This window comes from Mytilus californianus, unplaced genomic scaffold (assembly GCF_021869535.1).
Source record: "Mytilus californianus isolate M0D057914Y unplaced genomic scaffold, xbMytCali1.0.p SCAF_1, whole genome shotgun sequence".
NCBI classification, from domain to species: domain Eukaryota; kingdom Metazoa; phylum Mollusca; class Bivalvia; order Mytilida; family Mytilidae; genus Mytilus; species Mytilus californianus.
Window position 1 is genome coordinate 82984029 of NW_026262581.1, and position 20645 is coordinate 83004673.

The 20645-nt window shown below is 31.8% G+C and overlaps 1 protein-coding gene across 1 annotated transcript; it reads left to right on the forward strand.

Moving 5' to 3' along the window:
• The first annotated feature begins 798 nt into the window (after positions 1-798).
• On the forward strand, positions 799-19996 carry LOC127738138 (receptor-type tyrosine-protein phosphatase alpha-like). The gene is made up of 14 exons (XM_052249274.1): positions 799-820; positions 912-979; positions 1421-1457; positions 2524-2621; positions 3362-3499; positions 7171-7316; positions 7670-7805; positions 8443-8592; positions 12782-12877; positions 13474-13599; positions 15292-15402; positions 16878-17026; positions 17771-17906; positions 19290-19996. The coding sequence occupies exons 1-14, from the start codon at positions 799-801 to the stop codon at positions 19359-19361; spliced, it is 1485 nt and encodes a 494-aa protein (XP_052105234.1). The 3' UTR covers positions 19362-19996.
• The last annotated feature ends 649 nt before the right edge of the window (positions 19997-20645 follow it).

Consider the following 20645-nt stretch of genomic DNA (forward strand, 5'->3'; position numbering starts at 1 on the left):
CGTCACCATGTTTAGTTGCCAAAGCAGATAACATCATGCATTTCTCGGGATTTTCGTTTTATGACATTTAAATCGAAGTAATAACTGAAATGGACCAATTTGTTTATTTTGCATCAGAATAGAGATAACCGTATTGTATTCGAAGCTTGGTCTACGTAAAACGTGGGATTTACTGTCAAAAATTGAGTTTACCTGGTCGTATAAATATGATGGGCGTAACGCGGAACAGCCAATTTTGTGTATCTATGCGTCTGTGCTAAATGTAGATATACTGTGATTATACTGTTTGACGATATATAGGTCGTCATATTAAAATTTTTAATTAAATTTATAAAATTTAAACATTTCTCATTGTAACATGTGTTTTATTTTAATTTTTTTTAGATTTTACCTAAAGGTCTTGTCCGTGCACACGTTGAGGGTTCAAAAGAAGAAAATAAAGTTAAAAATCGTTTCCTCACAACATGGCCTTGTATGTTGAAATAATTAAAAATTATGAGGTCTGACAAATTGGCAATTGAAATAAATGAAATTTTTAACCACTCTAGCTATAATCAGATAATATCAAATTCCTTCTGTGCACCTCAGACAGTGTGTCCGATAAAAAGAAGAGACATACGTCGGTCAAATCTTAAAGTGTTTAGTTTTTAACTTGTTTTGTCATTTTCCGCTGCTTTAATCTGTCAAGTCTGACAACATTCACAAAATGTTCCATGGATTCACAATTAATGTTAACATAACACTGTAATTTTGGTTTAATGATAAAAAACTAATACAGCATAATTGACATTAAATTGAATGTATACAACCATATCTTATTGTGTTACCTGCTTTGTTCATCTACATTTTGTAAGCATGTTATATATTTATTTGGGATAATACAAAATTTATTTTCATATATTTTTTTGTAGATGATCATTCACGTATTGTGCTGAGAGGAAACACAAAGACTGATTATATTAATGCTAGTTACATTGACGTAAGATTTGAAAATGAAATATTTCTATTGTACAATGTATATCGGCATATATCTTAAACTTACACATACATTTGTACAAATATCTTTAAATGCAAATGTAGGATCTTTTACAATATTGTTATAAGAAAAACAAATCCTTCTTAAAATGCAGTTTTTCTAATGTGTTTTTAAATTCTTCTTCCTTATCTTCCTTTGAAATTATGACACAACAGTAACTTTACCTAGGCAATATTGTCATCAATTATTTATTTATTAATCTTTATATTATTTAATATTTTTTTTAATGATCACGGAAATTAACTGTCATATTTTTTTATTTAAACTTTTAAAAATTAAAGGAATTTTAAATATGGATATTCATATCACATATATTGCCATTGGTTCTTGTGCTTTGTAGACTACATAGACTGTTGTTAATACTTATGAGCATGTGTTTTTCAGAATTATGACAAAGAAAAGGCCTATATAGCAAGCCAAGGTTTGTAAATATTTAGTTTACAAATGATAAATGTTTTTAAAACTTGTATTTTACACAAAGTGTTAACGATAATATTATATAACAGCTTTAGAAAGAAACATGTAACCGTTGGAAATTGTCCTGAGCACGTTATTATTATACTCTTGTTTTTCAATCTGATATTGTGAGATTTTACATTGATTTAATGCTTTTTATAGTTTAAAACAAAGCTAACTCTTTTCAATGATGTTGATGACCTCTAGATGTTTAAGTTTCTTATGTGTTTGTCGATGGGTAACTGTGTTAAACATCTTATATTTAAGTGTTGAAATATATTTGCAAGCGAAAACAAACATTCCAAATCCAGATATATTTCTTTGTCTTGAAATAGTTATAAAAGAGAGGCGAAAGATACCAAAGGTACATTTAAACTCATAAGTCGAAAATAAACTGACAACGCCGTGGCTAAAAAAGAAAATGACCAACAGACAAACAATAGTAAACAAAACACAACATAGAAACCTAAAGACTGAACAACACGAACCCCACCAAAAAAACTGGGGGTGATCTCAGGAAATCCGGAAGGGTAAGCAGATCCTGCGCCATATGTGGCACCCGTCATGTTGCTCATGTAAGTAAAAACCCGGTGATTAGTCTGATTAATTTTCTTTAAAGTGTCATTTCAGATATAATGGATTTAGGATAAAAAAAAGGAATGGTATACAAAACTTTATATGACAGAAAATCATGTTTTGAGATTTGATATTGTCCAAAATGATAAGGTTCTAATTATATAATGGTGCAGGTCATTTATTGTATGATCAAGTGTGCAAGATATATATATTTGTTATGTTTTCATGGTATCTCCATGTCACAACGAAGTTGTTTCTATTATTGAAATCATGCAAACAATTGCTTTATATTTTTATCTGAAAATCAGAAAATGGATTTACAAAAAAATGTAAGCATTAGATTTCAAAACCAGCATTTAAAATAAATTTGCGATGCCATTTTTCCAAAACGTTTTCCATACTTGCCTCTAATGTTAATAGATTTTTATTTTTATAAATCGTAATTTACCTTAAAGGTCCAAAGAGTAATACCGTCAGAGATTTCTGGCATATGATATGGCAGGAAAACGTTGGCAAAATTGTTATGGTCACACAGCTGAAAGAAGGAAGAAGGGTATCAAATTGCATTATCACATTAATCATATAAAATCAATTAAATAAAGTTTAACACATTAAATATTATTAAGCATTTTCATAACAATCCGATCGAAAACTGGGCTTTACAGGTGTTTTTGAAAAGCTATTCTATCATACATTGCTATACAGAACATACCGCACCGGCTGTCTTGTGGTAGCTTGCTCGCCCCGAGAGTCGGGAGTCGTAGTTCCAATTCCCAGCCGGGTCAAACCATAGAATTAAAAATTGATATTTGCTACTTCTCCACCATGTACGTGACATTAAAGTGTTAAAACAAAGACTGGTCTGCTCGGAGTCAAAATAATGTGACCGGGTAAGATAAGACAACGTCCTTGAAATTGTTACCTTGTGGACTTGCACGTTAAACATCCGGCTCAGTATATGTCATTCTAGTACAAAGCAGAGTTCATCATCGTCATCATCATCATCATCATCATCATCATCATCATCATCATCATCATCATCATCATCATCATCATCATCATCATCATCATCATCATCATCATCATCATCGTTAATGTTAGTTACTTTAAAAACTGTCTTCTGATATTATTGAATGAAGTACAACTGAAGTTTAACAAATGAGAAGAATAAACGAAAGAGAAACTTAACTTTGCATATTAAAACTGGAAAAGAAAGAATTTTGTGGAGGTTCGAAATTATTATTTTTAGTTATACAATGTTATGCATTTCCAATGTTCATGAATGTTCTTCAGGAAAAATGTATACAATATTGGCCTGTTGCAGTTAATGACCCAATGGTAGTAGAAAATTATCGACTTACAATGACAAAAGAAAAAGAACACACTCTTTATGTATACAGACTGATAACTATCTCCAACAATATAGATACGGTAATGATCACAACTTTCGTAAATTAAAATTAATACGATAAAAGAGAATTGATGTTAAACAGAAAATCAGAAATAATCGTTATTACAACTGCGTTATGTCGCGTCTGGCATATTAAACTATAATCCTGCTACCTTTGATAACTATTTACACCACTGGGTCAATGCCGCTGCTGGTGGACGTTTCGTCCCCGAGGGTATCACCATCCCAGTAGTCAGCACTTCAGTGTTGACATGAATATCAACTATATGGTAATTTTTATAAATTTCCTGTTACAAAACTTTGAATTTTTCAGAAAACTAAGGATTTTTTCATCCCAGGAATAGATTATCTTAGCCGTATTTTGCACAACTTTTTGGAATTTTGGGTCCTCAATGCTCTTCAACGTTGTACTTGTTTGGCTTTATAACTATTTTGATCTGAGCGTCACTGATGAGTCTTATGTAGACGAAACGCGCGTCTGGCGTATTAAATTATAATCCTGCTACCTTTGTTTACTATTATGTTGAAGAGATTTAAAGAATTCAAATAAAAGCAAAATAAATGTAGTTAAAACGTATTTGGTTCCTGAGAATTAGTATTAGTTTTTACAATTTAAATGACTTAAGTTAACTTAATTCTTTTATACACTTCTCATTCTGAAGCACTGATTCATTCAGTTTTAGTAAAGATTTCAATATCTAGATTCTCCCTCTAGTAGTGGCAGTTATTCATTTTGTTCGGTCTCGTTCCTTTTTGAGGTATTGTTTGTTGCGTTGTTTTTACTCTTCCTAATCGACTTACGAGATTTTTACATCGGTAAACTACTGTAGCCTTAAATTATAAAATGGTATGTCTAGCTTATTAATCACGCATAAATGTTTTCTGTTATCCCTCGTTTTTCACACATTTCTTTAAATTGTTAACGTATCATTATTTTCAGTTAGTTTTTTATCGACGAATGAAAGTTCAATTATTTAATTTAGGCAATTCGTAAATAATGACGACTTAATTTAAAATGAACACCTAATCTTTTTATAGTTTTCAGTACTGTTACAGCACAGTCTCGGGTTAGTGGAGGGTTTTGCGCCAGCAAACATGTTTGACTTTGACACATTATGCATGTGCATGTCTAAAGTCAGGAGCTGTAGTTCAGTTGTTGCCGTATATTGCTGTATATCATATTTGATTTGGTCTTTTTTGTACATAAACCAGGCCGTAAGTTATCCCGTTTGAACTGTTTTGCATTTGTAATTTCGGAGCCTTCTATAGCTTACTATGCGGTATTGATTTTGCTCTTTGTTGAAGCTGTATGTTTACCTATAGTTGTTAACTTCTACATCGTTTGGCCTCTGATGGAGAGATGTCTCATTGGCAATCATATCCCATCTTCCTATTTTTTTTTATAATAAAGCTTTAAGTTCTTTGAAAAGTAGTACCATAGTTTTAATTGCGTAATCTAATACCATAGAATGTACGATTTTGGTCCACTAGTGTCCTGCAATAAAATCTATTTCAAATATATTCTATTTTTGCAGACCAAAATCACATATTCAACGAGTTTATTTTGTGAATAAATATCATATTTTATGATTATGTTTGTGGTTGGATTTGATAAAAATACATGTTAAACTGGAATAATCTAGAAAACATCTTCTTATTCATACAGAATGAATACCCAATTTACAAAGTTTGACTTAGTCTCAGTTTTTCTTATCCAATCCTTTATGACACGAATAAATGAAGACAACTAACTTATAAATATAAAAAAGGAATGTGCGGCAGAGTAGCAAATTATATATGTGTCCTTTAACTGATTAAAAAACAGCTGTTCGAAACCACAGTTGCTAATCGCCAAGTTTAAAGAAATGTCAGTTTGCTTTTTAGTGATTATGACTATTTTTCTTTTACTTTGGAGTTGTTTGCTTGAAAACAAAAACTTTGAAGTTGTTTGCTTAAAACAAAAACTTTCAAATTATTTTTCATACCTTTTCATTTTTTTTTCTCAATTTGTTTAATGGTAAAATGCGGCATCTTAAACCGTGTTCCATAGTTGCACTTTTTAGCTCACTATGCATGAAGGGCCAGTGAGAGCTAGTCTAATAGTTTGCCGTATGTCGTACGTTATCGTCTCTTTTAACTTTAAAACAAATCTTATCCAATAAAACTAACAGGTCAATTGCAACCAAGCTTTGTCGAAATCATCCAAACGTGTGTAAGATAAAACCACCGTAAAACCAAGATTGCCATTATTGCTAAAATAGACAAAAGGGATGTCATGCAAGTATTGACTTATACCTTAAAACCCTTATAAATAGAGAAAATCAGACAGGGGCAAAATTGTGCCTTTAGATTAAACCATCTAGGAGTGATTGCCCTTAATGGATGATTTTACGTCGTGTTTGCGTTTTAGACTATTAATTGTAAAACATAATTGAGAAACCTTTATTTACAAAAATTATAACTAAAAGGCGGAACATAACCCATTTTTGGCATTTTTGACAGAACATATTATAGAAATTTTAAACAGCAACACTAATCAGTAGGACGATAAATGAAAATAATTCAATTGACTGAAATCATCAGTTGACTCCTTATATAAATAGCAAAATAACAAAAATACCGAACTCCAAAGAAAAAATACAAAACGCAAAGTCCCTTATCAAATGGCAAAATGAAAAACTCAGACACATCAAACGAACGAAAAACAACTGTCATATTCCGAACTTGGCACAGGCATTGCCTTATGTAGAAAATGGTGGATTAAACCTGTTTTTTAGCTAGCTAAACCTCTCACTTGTATGGCAGTCGCAAAGAATTCCATTATATTGACAACGATGCGTGAACAAAACAAACAGACACAATAGGTATAAATGTCAAAAATAAAACCAATTTTGATCTAAAAAGGTCATTGCGATCTGAGCAGCTTTTAAAAGACTAAACAATAAATTAGATATGTCATTTGCAATCTTTCAGTTAATTTTCAGACTTATCCACTGCGATGAATTCAGTACTGTTCAGACAATTCGCTTGCAGTCAATCAAGATCTGTTCAGTCTGTGTTCAGACTGTCCAGAAGTTGTTATTTACCTGCACACACCAACAACATACTGAATTGTCTGAACAACTACTGAACAGTACTAAATTGACGGCATGAAATGTGTCTAAACAGTACTGAATCTACCGCAGTGGATAAATATAAAAAGAGACCGAAAGACTGTTGATGACTTAATAAATTATTTTACAGACTTTTCAGATAATGATAAGATCAAACTGATCTTTCGAGACTAAAATTCATTTACTATCACCATAGTGAAAAAGAACAAATTGGAATTTTATGTATTTTTAGTTTTATCTTTACCTTTTACAACTGGATAGCAAACTGATTTTACGACATTGTATGTTTGATTGATTTCTGATACAGGTATAAACTTTTTATAAGTTATAACGTTAGTTCGAAAAATATTATTCCTTTGCTGTTGGTCTTATTGCTGTCTCAACCACGCAATTTGAATGTCCCCTCCGAGCCTTAACCTCCCTTTTGCTGTGTTTCTTGTTGTTAAATCTTTAGTTTTCTGTTCAACGTTTTCCGTTTTCCCCTATGATCATGTAGTTTTCCTTGCTTTCTTAGACTTCATGTGTATATATTTTCCTTTAAATATTATGTTTTGTCACAATATCAGCCGTTATTTTAGAACAAAAGAGAAAGAAAAGTTCACCAGTATCATTTCACCCAATGGCCAGACCACGGTGTTCCTGACAGCATCAAGTTGGTTCATTTTTACAGGAAAGTGAAACGTGATCACTGTGATGCAAATGGACCTATGGTTGTACATTGCAGGTATGAATATGACATTAAGTGATTATGTTTTAATCTTTATGATTCAGCTCTTAGAACATTTAATAAAAAAACCATAACATTAAACCATAATTGAGCAATACATATTTATTTAGAAACTTGATCAAAAACCTTTTTCAAGATTCTAAACTAGTATTAAGTATCAATTTGAGTATTGTATTTTTTTGTATATTTGTCTAGACCAGTATTTCTATAAACACCCTTTTACTAAATGAATTAAATATATTTGTAGAGGAAACTTTAAACTATGAATGTAATTATGATAGATTGCAATTTGCGATGTCACTGGTACTAATTGTTTTGTATTGATTGTCATTCGATATATGAATTTTTAGCGCTGGACTTGGAAGAACAGGAACATTTATTGCTATAGATGCAATATATCAGCACGGCAAGAAAGTTGGTTACGTTGATATTATGGAGTATGTTCAGATGATGAGGAAAGACAGAATGAATATGATTCAAACACATGTATGTAATACTTTTGCATTGATACCGATTTTGAGTGTCTATGCCAAATTTGAACAGTTGGTTACATATAACAAATGAAAACAACATTTATAATTTGCATGCGTCCGAAGCACTTTTCTGGATTTACCATCATCAGAAATGCCCAAAGCCAAATATGTGTAGGCCAAGGATGTGTAAGAACCGAAACAGTTGAAGAGCTATATGACCAAAAGGGACCTTAAATACTAGCCAAATTTATCTAAGGTCAACTTTGACTGAGGGAGTTGAAATTTTAGTTTCTTTATAATTTCTAAATTTATAAACGGGCAATTTAAGTAAGGTTTGCTATAAATCATGTCCGATTAGAAGTACTAATTACTGAACAGATGATACCCTCTGAGACTGGTTGTCCTTTAGAAGCGTTATCGACCCATGCCAGTGCTGTAAAAATGTACACAAAACTTCATAAAACTTATGCGTCCGAAGCGCTTTTCTTGATATTTACCTTCTTCTGGAACGCTCAACGCCCATCGAATATTTGAAAGCCAAAGATGACCTTAGGGCTTTTCCCTAGATTATTGATGTTTAAACTTTTTTGGGGAATACTAGTATTCATATCCGTAAAATAATTGTATTTCTTGTAATTAAAATTATGCAGGAACAGTATGAGACAGTTTTTGAAGCACTACTAGAACTATTTACAGTACCAGAAACGACAATTCCAAAGAATGATTTCTGTAAATATTTAGAAGATCAGGAATGTAAGACATTACCAAAAAACCAGAAAGTATACAAACGGGAGTTTCAGGTAAGACGATAAACAAATACATTAGTACACTTTATATGATATCCGTTTGAAAAATACTTAATACTTTCGTAAAAGTAGTTCTGAACATTAAACAAAGAAAATGATGGGTGACTGTTAAAAAACTAATATGCATACACATCGTAAAACTTTCAACAAAGGATAAATGACAGTACCGAAAGCAAAGCTAGTTCTATAGAACGTGAAACAATCAGTCCATCTTTAACACATATCAATAAAATAAAACAAAAAAACAAATATACTGCAAACTATCAACGACAGACAAAATGCAAGTACATTAATAATATGCAAGATAACACATATTTAGGTCCTCAATATTTCCATTTACACGAGGCAGCAAAACCATAAAAAAGGTTATAAACAGGTATGAATATGTAGGTAGATTAGTATTCTGAACAAAAATATCCAACAAAATAAGAATGCTGATCAATTTCAATACGCAGTTGCTGCAAGCTGGTAAAACACGAGTTGTGGGTAACAATCAGTGTTTTGACGAATTAGCCATAAAACCATATTCAATCCAAATAAATATATTTGATCAATCAAGTTTAACTAGTAAGTACTCTTTAATTGTTAACAAATGCTATTTTGAAGTAACACGTATAGTAAACAACAATCAATCAATAAATTTTTTAGGTTACAAGAATTTTATATCATTGATGTCTTATTTCGATGTTTAATTCAATATAACTGTATTTTGAATAAGACACTAGAATCTCTGCGGCTATCGTATCCTGCATCTAAATTTACCGCTGCAAACTTGAAAGAAAATATATCCAAAAATTTGGTAAAGAATATCCTTCCACGTAAGTACATTTCCTTTCGTTTTTTCTAGGTATACTTGTTAACAATATATGCCTCAAGTTAGTCATCTTTTGACATAATACTATTCAATTTAAAGGAGTATTTTTACAGTGACAAAGTTACAATTTATTTGTATACTTATCATTCAATGACATGTGTATACCACCTTTGTATGTATCGCTTCTGTTGCACATTATGGCAATATAAGTATTAAAAATAATATATGATTTTGAAATTTGCAAAGTACAAAAGAGAGAAAAAAAAAAGCGAAAGATAACAAAGGGCATCCAAAACTCAACGTCGAAGACAAATTGACAACGCCATCACTAAATAAAGGCAACAGTAGTATACCGCTGTTCGAAAACTCATAAATCGATAGAGATAAAAACAAATCCGGGTTACAAACTAAAACTAAGGGAAACGCATCATAAAAACGAAACAACGAAAAGACGAATAAGTCAAAAAAAAAAAAAAAAAATTAGATAGAAAAACTAAAGATTGAACATTACAAATCCCAGTACAAATAACACATGTAACAGTACAATAAAAAATATCAACTTTAAGATAATGGAAATATTGCATAAAAATAAAATTATCTTTCTTAGTGATTGACTGTGTGCATCAAAATAAAAAATGCAGAATTTAAACATCTGAGTTCACACCATTTTTTGTCGGGGGTAATGTTACTCATTCTGTAGTTATTTCTGTAATGTGTTGTTTGTGTTTTATCGTGTTTTCTTTTGTTGATGGTTTAAAGTGTTTGTTTTTATTGCCCCAATGGTATCGTATCTCTTTTTTTTATAGGACCAACACTATTTTTACTATATTTCTTCGTGATTTTCAGGATGACAAGAGTATGTTAAAAAAGGCCCTAATATGGCGTCTATTTCAAGCTTAGTTTTCAAATATGATAATATGGCAATAATCACAATATATTATTGTTTTAACAATGACAAGATAGGAACCAGGTATTTTTGTTTGACAATTGTCGTATCTTAGCTTTTTTTATGACGTCGTTATGAGCATAAATCTCAGTTTTTCACAAAAGTCAATGATAATTCAAAATCATTAGCGTCTTAGGAAATATATATATTTAGCGCATGCGTCGACAAAAAATATAATTTAACGTTATTTAAGAAATAACAAACGAACACTACATGTATCTAATTTCAATATTTAGTTGTTGATCCTTGCGCTCTCTGTTTCCAATAATAAATAATTGGGGTTGAAATCCAGAAGATTTTTATTTTTTTTTAATATTTCTATATTTTAGACCTTAATGTGATGTAACTGGCAAAACTCTGAATGGGAAAATATCGACAACAAATAGCTCTGTTTCACTTTTTTACACATGTATGCATCAATTTGAAATATTTTTCATATTGAAATAATGGATTGAATAACTGGGGTCAGAAAGGGCCCTTTCCAAACCTATTTCTTTAGTTTGCTTCAAAATTTAATGTAACATTTTATCAAAATTCTAGTCAATTACATCTGCTGTGACACGATTAAAAATAATCAGAAACAAAACCTTAGGTAAAAGTACAAAATGATTTTTTTTTTGTTGCATTGACAAGAATCCGAATTTGGACCAAGAATTCATTTACAAAAGCAACAGGATAAGTTCTTGAGCATATGCATAATTGATTTTGTGATGTCATGCTTCAAAGGGATTTTACAACACATGGAAAGCACTTTACATTGCAATAACGGTAAAACAGATAAAAACACCTTGTATAAGCAAGACTAAAAAAATGTATCGTATCAAAAAACGATCTCGGTAACGAAAAGCAAGTTCAAAGTACTGCACCTTCTTATATAAATTCATGCCGCTGTTTACTCTAATATCAGTGGTGCATGCGTTTTCTCTTTCTTTTGTCTATATGATGGTTTTTCTTCCAACCGACAAGTTGTTTTCGCCTATAAGAATAGAATTGATGACCTCATCTATACCGTTTGGAACCTTGGTGAAATAGATTCCTTTCACATTTTGTAAGAAGCAACTCACTATCTTAGAAGTCATGATAGGAAACAAAGACCCTGGAATATAGTTTCCACCTCACCGTGATAATACTTACCATTAAGAATTTTAAAATAAGATCTGGTATAATTGCCATTGAAACAACAATCATCCAAATGACTTGTTGTATGCAACTATTAGTCATCGTACGACCTGCATAAGAAGCAAAACCCATACCGTATAGTTAGCTTAGAAGTTTGTCTGATTATGTTTTTATAATCTTCAAGATGACAACAAGATATTTGATACAAGATATCGAACAAGTAATATGCTTTTGAAATTCACAACTCAGAGGGAAACACCTGAGCTATTGTCATTACTTGGCGTATACACTGCAATGCTGAAACTATAGAACAAGCATGTTGATACATTTTTAGAATGTGTTACTTTTACAGATGCGAGATTTTTACGTATACAATTCTTAAAGGATTCCTAACAATGCATATATTATACAACTGAAATAAGCAAAATGTTTACATTTTTTCCAAAAAATTATGACTTTTTCTTAAGATATTACAAAATTATGCAATTAGGAGTTACAGATAATGTTTTGGCTTCATTCGATTTTATTCAAATATTCTGTAATGCTTATTACAAAATAATGTACACCTCCATTCGTGATGTCCCACTGTCAATAAACAATGGTCGTGTATACTAGTATAAGTATGTACGTCCTTATCATACATTAGGAAATATAAATCTATACATGAAATTGTTAACTAAATTTTGTTAATTACGATTATGCAAATACTCAGGTGTAAACGTGACACTATACCGAAAACACAACATAGAAATCTAAATACTGAGCACCACGAACCCCGCCGAAAACCGGGAGTAATCTCATGTGGTCCGGAAGGGTAAGCAGATCCTGTTCCACATGTGGCACCCGTCGTATTGCTCACGTAAGTACAACCCTGTGATAAGTATAATTCGGAAGATCTAACTCAGGGAAAAAGAGGACGGGATTCTGGAAACGACGATTGGAATACCACTTAGAAATTAACGAGGCTTGGAAAAACTTATTATTTCACTGACAAAGGCGAGGTCAAATGCCAAGAAAATGTATTTTCTTCGCAATTGTAGCATCGTCATTTGAGCGATCCAAATTCCCCTGAAATATGTTGAGATAACAGTATGAGTCCAACATTTTCTTTAGGATTTTATTTTACTTTTTCTAGATCTTCATTGTTTTGAGTACACAACACATCTGTCTATATTGGATTCACCCCTTTCAATATCCTCAGAAGTCTTGAATCGGCTTGTGAGTGCAAGAGGTCGTTGGTTCGATCCATTTAAGTTTGACTACTGATTACTTTAAGCAATTAGCAGGTGTTCATTAATCAATAGTTTCTTTCTCAACATTTTGTAGATGACAATTTTCGACCATACCTTATGTCATATGGAAAAACAAGAAATGATTACATAAACGCAGTTATTATACCTGTAAGTAATACAGAGGTATTGAAAAGAAAAGAATATTGACAACTTCGAAGCAAAACCAGTTAAAATATCAAGTTTTAATTACTTAAAATGATTGTTATGTCCATTAGGCTTTACCCGATCTTTTCAACAAAATATATGATGTTATTTTTTAGTTGTAATGCATAATGTTTAAATTATTTTGACTGTGTCGGTTAAAACATTAGGCTGCTAAAACTAATAACACGGTAGCTATATTGCCTTACTGTGTCTTACTGTGGAATTTGATGTGACTGTCGTACAAGTGAGAGGTTTAGCGCTATAAAACCAGATTCAGTCCACCATTTTCTACATAAGAAAATGCCTGTACCAAGTCAGGGATATGACAGTTGTTGTCCATTCGTTTGATGTGTTTGTGCTTTTGATTTTGGCATTTGATTAGGGACTTTCCGTTTTGAATTTTCCTCGGAGTTCAGTATTTTTGTGATTTGACTTTCTACATTTTATTTCAACGTTTTCTGTTTGCTTGGGCACCCCTTTTCTCCTTGTAATTAAAGAAAAATTGGATGTTATTCCTTCAATTGTTCTTTTGAAGTCTAATGCTTTTTATTCATTTTCAGGGATACAGAGAGGAAAGCCGATTCTACGTAACACAATGTCCTATGAAAGACACTGTTGTGGATTTCTGGACAATGGTATATGACCATAATTCCAGAATCATTGTGTTATTGGACCAAGTTTACAAAGTAAGTTTGTTTTACATCTCTTGTCGTTGAACGTTTGCTTTGTCAGACATCTTTTGCAAATATTCTGTCTATTTTGTAAGTACGGTGATTATAAATGTCTGAGATTTAAACAAGACATAATAAATATAACTATAATTGTAAAACAAAATCCATTGTTCATGACTTTGCCAAAAAGCACATAGACATTGTTGTTACAATCGTCTTCTTTCTTCTCGGTATTATCATATCCTTTCTTTTTAAATCTATATTGATCATTGTCATATTTTGAACAAAGGACACGACAACTAATTTGGACATCGGTTCAGGGTTTCTATGTTAAATTATCCTTCATCATGTTAAAAAACACTATGCCTGAGATGTCTTTTGAACACCAAAGATGCATTGTTTTGTTTAAGAAGTAGTTCGTTTATAGATTAGTTATCTTACATTGACTAATATAACAGCTCCCTAAGGCATGTTGACCCTTGTAATTGTGTTTATGCTTTTTTATGCTCGGCAATGTATACGTATTATGAAACGTCACTTTTAGTTTCAAACAACTGATGAATCGTTCATGTTCACTGAACGATATTATACATATCTATGATATGATTAAAATTGCATGCATGGTAATTGTGCAAAGGTTACAATGCTGAATGCTTTTTAAAAGTAAATGAAATCAACAATACATCAGGTTATCTCGCTTAAGTATTTACAACGACAATCAAGAACGACATAGTACAAGAAAATGGTTTGCTCTTTTCTCTTTTTTGTAATCAAATTAAGAAAAGGATGACAATCTTTCTTCTTTATATTGGATACCGCAATATTACACAAAAATCCATATCAGCAACGTCACAACAGCTAGTGCATAATGAACTCTTTTCTGATATTTATGCAATGATTCTTTTTACAGTCTGATAGTAAGAAGAAGATCTAAGACCATTTTGCAAAGGTGAAATCTACCAGCTATATCAATCTGATAACGATGCTAAAAAATTTGAGCGATAAACTGAATTACATTAAATGGAGTCAATATATATTTGCAATATCAATTAACTTTTAAGATATACGTATGATGTCCATTCACTAAATAGTTCTTATTTTTCGATGATCACTAGTATAACACCCCATTCTTCCAATTGAACTCCAAATTCAGAATTCTACACTATACAGTTTATCAAATATTTTTTTAAAAATTTATTTGGAACATCTGCATTACAGATGAGCAAGCATTGTTGCATCTTTCGAATGAATAATGCTATTTTTCCTACCTTCGATTGTGGCATCACCGCCTACGACTTGTCAACTAATTTTATCTTGCTATGAGCAACCATGTGAGTACCCCTGAGTAGATCTAGAACAGGATGTGCTTACCCTTCCGGAGCGCTGACTTTGCCCGCGTTTGTATTGGACGGTGGGGGAGGACGGAGTGTTGGGGGTGGTGTTTATCAATGAATAGTTTTAGACGTACTGACTTATATACTCTTGTTTGTTTATGTCGGTTTGTCGGTTTTTAGTTGACCGATGTGCCCTCTGTGTATCGTCTCTCCATTTGTAAATCAGAGTATAAAACTTATTGTGGACGCAATTAAAGTCCAGCAATTTCGGATGTTTTCACTGTTTATGTCAGAACTTTTTGTATGCCATTATACCAATATTTTCATATTGGATTTTGCTTGGAATCTTAATGTGTACTTTTATTTATATAAGAACGCAAAGTTGTGGTTAGGAAGATCGGAAATGCTAGCGATTGGTGACTTTAGTATACTTCTAGAAGAAGAGCATAATGTGGATGAGATGAAAATTGCTTTGGATTATAAGGTAAACAATATTGATTCTGTAACTTTGAAATTTAAACGGTTTATTTGAGTTGAACGACTTTATATTTATAGATTATCGTTGGTTATCTTAACGAGATTGGTTTTCTCGCTTGAGCCGGTACGGCGAAAGTGAGAAAAGCAATCGAGTTGAGATGACCAATGATGATCTGTTTATCGCTATTTAACCTATGAAGACGTTGTTAATTTCCTTGACACGGCACGTGTTCCCTTAGTTTCTAGCGATGATTTTCATATCACTCGACTCCGTTTTCATATCACTCGACTCCGCTGAGAACGGAAACTATCAGTCAGCAAGATCAAAGGAAAAATTCGTTAAATAGCGATATTTTGGATGTCAAAATAAGGAAATGTGCTATGATGGCCAGTGAGACAACTATCCACCAGAGATCAAATGACGTTGATTTAAGGCATTCCTTTTAAACTTTTACTGAAGTTTTAAAACAAAACATTTAAATGAATGCTGCCAAATAACACGGTATACGATGTTTAAGAATGGAATTCATTCCGTCTGTTATCATTTTATTGTTGTCTGAATTAAATGAGACCTAATCCCTTTTGCATCTGGAATGCTTTATAATGCCTGTAATAATCATAATCAAATGGGAATCAAACCATTTCACTGTCAATAATAGTTTGACAAGGTTGAAAGATTGGAAATTTGGACTTCCACTCAAAATAACATTATGTTGGACAGGTCAGAAATCATTTTCAATGATAAAATACAAGCATATTTCTTTTATTTCACTGCATCATGTGCACAATAAACCAAAAAAGCATAAAATCAGCTACATTATTTAAATATTTATTGCTCCGTTGATTAGCCTGAAATTGGTTTGATAAGGGATTTCAGTTGAATGAATGTTTTCAATAATAAAATAAATCATATTTGTATACTTTTTTCCATGAATAAGTAAAAACATGGTTTACCGTCGATGCACTTGAGAAAAAAAAAATCCGAGTGAAGCGAATGATCTATATACGAAGTGAAACCTGATGTGTCGTCAGGGTATGCTATACATGCATCAAACGTCATGTGAAAGTAGACTTAGTAAATAAATGACACTGTAGAGAATATGACTTCCAGTTTAGACGACCTATTGGTATCTTATGATGTGATATTACCGCGAAAACATATTTATCGTGTGTTCAGATAGAGATACATTATATTGGTCAACCAAGTTGTAATCTTTACAGAAAGAATGATTTGTGTCGATTTCAGTCGTTCTTCTTCGTTAACTAACTAGAGAAGTTTTGCGTTAGGAGTGCACACCTGTTTATAAAACTCGTATAATGTAATAACACTTTTTATATACTTTTCACTTTGATAATTGGTTCTAAACTTATATGGTCGAACTTTTACAAATGCACACTAGGACCCGAAAAGTAGAAAATTAAAGCTACATCATAGTAAAAAAAAATCATATAAAATCATAATCGGTAAATTCTTTCTTCCAGAAACAAAAGGAAAAAAGAATAATAAATATATTTACGACAAGTGAATGGCAAGGTGCTACACTACCATCACCAAAACTGATGTTGGATCTTCTGACAAGTGTCTTTAATTGTTGGAACTCACAGAAATGTCCAATTACGGTCGTATGCAGGTACTCAAATTGAAAATATAAAAATTTACCCAATTTCACAATAATATTGTTTAACATTGAATGAAAGTTTTACCGGGAACACACGATCTTTGAATTAAAATCAAAGTAAAATTGAACTAGAAACTTCAAATAAAACATAAACAGAGACCATGTGTGTCGATGCAGAAAACATCTGCTAAACAAGCATCACATATGAAACGATACCAATATACAAAGTGTCAAGGATACGGAACCGATAGTAATGTCATATGAGGAATACTAGCATTGTGGAATTGAAGACAATTTCTGATATCTCTAGTAAGCCAGGAAACAGCGACTCTATAACGATTAGCCATTTCGTGGTGGGAAACTTTGAACATGTAAAGTGACAATAGTAGTCGTTCCCCTTCACACCATCGGTGTATATATTGTAAGTGAGGAGTGTATTTCTGTAAGAAAATAAATAGAACACATATGAGTATATTGCATTATATTCTTAATTTCTATATTATTTAAGGATTTCGGGGATTCCATCGCCTTCTGTAACTTATTTATTCAACAGTCAATAATATTTCATTTATTACGTACAGTAGTATTGTACGTACACGTTTCGAAAAGTAATTTAAACATGAAAACAAACACAGCACAACATTTATCATACCAGTAGAAACAGCAAAAACCAGCGTAGAATTATATATAGCCTTAATGCAGAGAATTCCTTTTTTTACTAATAAAATCAGTCATACCTTTTCTGCAACTTTTTAGAGATGGATGCACCAAAAGTGGGTTGTTTGTTGCGCTTTGTCTCATTTTGGACAACATGAAAATAGATGAAGAGGTCGATGTCTTTCAAGTAGTAAGAGACATTCAAACTAGACGTCCAGAATTCTTTAAGAACTGTGTAAGTTTATCTTCGAACTGATATAGGCAACTTTTAATGTATCTACCAAAGACGTAAACCAGTCCAAAAATGGGTTGTTTGAAAACTTTATTACACGACAGTACATTTATAATAAATATTCCAGTTTTAGTTTTTTCTTTTTACCTCACAATTATGAAGTTAATTAACATTTTTATGCTCCCAAAAATGCCGGGAGGTATTGTCTTCTCGTTGTTCGTCCTTTTGTCAGAAACAAATAGTTTACGGAAATAAACAAAAGTTTTCCTTGCGTTATTAAAATGAAACTTAAACAGACAGCAGACAAAGAAACGAATAAAAAAGCCAATCAATTTATTGGAGTCAAGGTCAAATTTAAAAAGATCACTGTAACTAAAAATAGAACTTTATGGAAAATGTTTTTCAGATGTTTTTCTTGCTTGATTGAATTAGATAGAAGATGTAGGAAGGGAAAGACACCTATAGACAAAGTTCAAAGCTCACTGATACTAACAAATAGAAGTTTCCTAAACAAAAATATTTCTAGACAAAAACTTTAGTTTCCCTAGCTTAATTTGGATGAAACTAATTAAGATGGAAGATATAGGGAAGGGTTACACGCCTATTGATATTAGAGTCAATGGTCAGAGTGAGTTCACTGTTTCTAAAATGTTTTTGCAAAAACAGTTTCCAGATGGTTGCTTGTTTTTTCTTATTTGAATGGAATGATGCGCTTACATTTCATAATACCGGGAAGGGTAAGACATCTCTTCATTTTAGACTCATCAGGTCAAGATCACTGTAACTTTTGTGAAAAGCTTGTTTCACTGGAATGATTTTTAAAAGTTAATTCAAGCACTATCTCATTGGCCATTTTGTCCTACACCTGGCGGTTAATCCAATGAAATATTAACACCTGCTCAATTTGATCAAAATGGATGCCTAGAATTTTTTGTTTTGTATAGCGGGGCGCTGGATCAAATTTTGGTATCAATTATGTTTCTGGATACTTGATTCGTGGCAGTTCGGAGAGCATCTGTTAACAGTGACAAAATACATTGGTTAATTATTAATATTTTCCTATGATTATGGTATGTGCTTCTGAAATAACCTTAATTAAATTACCTTCACATCGAGAGTGGAAAGAAAAATACGTTACATATTCAAGCATATAACAAAACAAAACCTATCCTTATAAAATTATATCAATAATACTGAAATATAAAGCTGTAACACTAATTGAGGAAAATAGATTTATAAAGAAAAATACATGTTTACCGAACCTATTACATTGAAACGAAATTAACACTTAATTAAATTCTCCATAAAGTTTCAAAGTTCTTATCTTTACTTTCGGTTCCATGGTAACATATAATTCCATTTTTGTTATTCTTTCGTTTGTAACAGGACCAGTATGAGTATTGCTACAAGTGTATCAAAGAACAACTGGAAGGGGAATCAATGTATGCAAATACTTAATGATGCATGATTTACATCAGTTATGTAAACGTTTTAATGCATATACCATTTCAACTACCGTTTAGCAATTTGAATAAAGTTATTGTTGAACATATAATATGAATATGAGATGGTAGCCATGAATATTGTTACAACTGACAACATTTCAAATTTTACAACTGAAGTAACATAACTCTTGAAAGAAAAATATATGCGTTGTCAAATTTTTTTTTATATTTTTTCATTATCTTAATTCACTTAAGATTAAGTGAATATTTCGCAAAGACATAAGAAAAGAAACTCGAATTTTCAAATTACGCACTAAGACGAACAGAGACAACGGTATACCATATTACGTCCATTTTTGACAGCTATGTAAAAGAAAATTATTTAAAGATTAAAACAATTATGTTTCTTTTCATCCAAACCAGTTTGAACAACGGACACAAAATGAGAAAAATCCATTCCTATAGAAAATGTTATGACCTCAATATGACATGGCTATATTTAATTGCCTTCATAGTGCAGTTGTATTCGTTGACGGTTTTTGTATCATATGAGTGTAATTTATATTTAGTATCCACATGTATATATTTGAGGAAATGCTAATGTGAGACGGATAATCGGCTATTTCAATAAAACATTTTTTAAAGTTACGTTACTATGTTTTTGTTTGCAGTTGTTCCTGTCTTTTCGCCCCTCCAAAATACATTTACATTTTACCATGTTGTATTCACTTCATTTAAATCAATGCTTTGTTTATAATGTTGATGTCCCAATTCAGAATGCTTGCTGTTTGTTCGGTGTCCTTGTTGAATATGATGGACGTCTCACAATGGAAGTTTCACACAGAACTAAATCAGCCATACTTAGGTTCAAATGATTGCTGGAGGGTCGATAAGTGCTGACATATGTGTGCGCAATATATATATATCTACACTTATCAAATATTTATATGAATATTAACAATCAAAATGGCCTAAAACTAAATTATCATAAGCCGAGAACTATTCAGATTACAATTGTGGGGAAATGACACAGGACGAACGGGAATCGGGGCGAATTGACCGTGGTGCGAATGGGAATCGAGCAGAAACGACCTCACTAGTAAACGAATTTTAGTCTGAAACGGTCATTTTGATCTTGACATCATCTGAAAAGTCTGAACAATGAATTATTAAGTAATGTTCAGTCTTATAGTCAATTTTCTCTGGTAAATTTAGTACTTTTCAGACGATTCGCTTGCAGTCAATTTAGTACTGCTTAGTAGCTTTTCAGACAATTCAGTATTTTGTTGATCTGAAC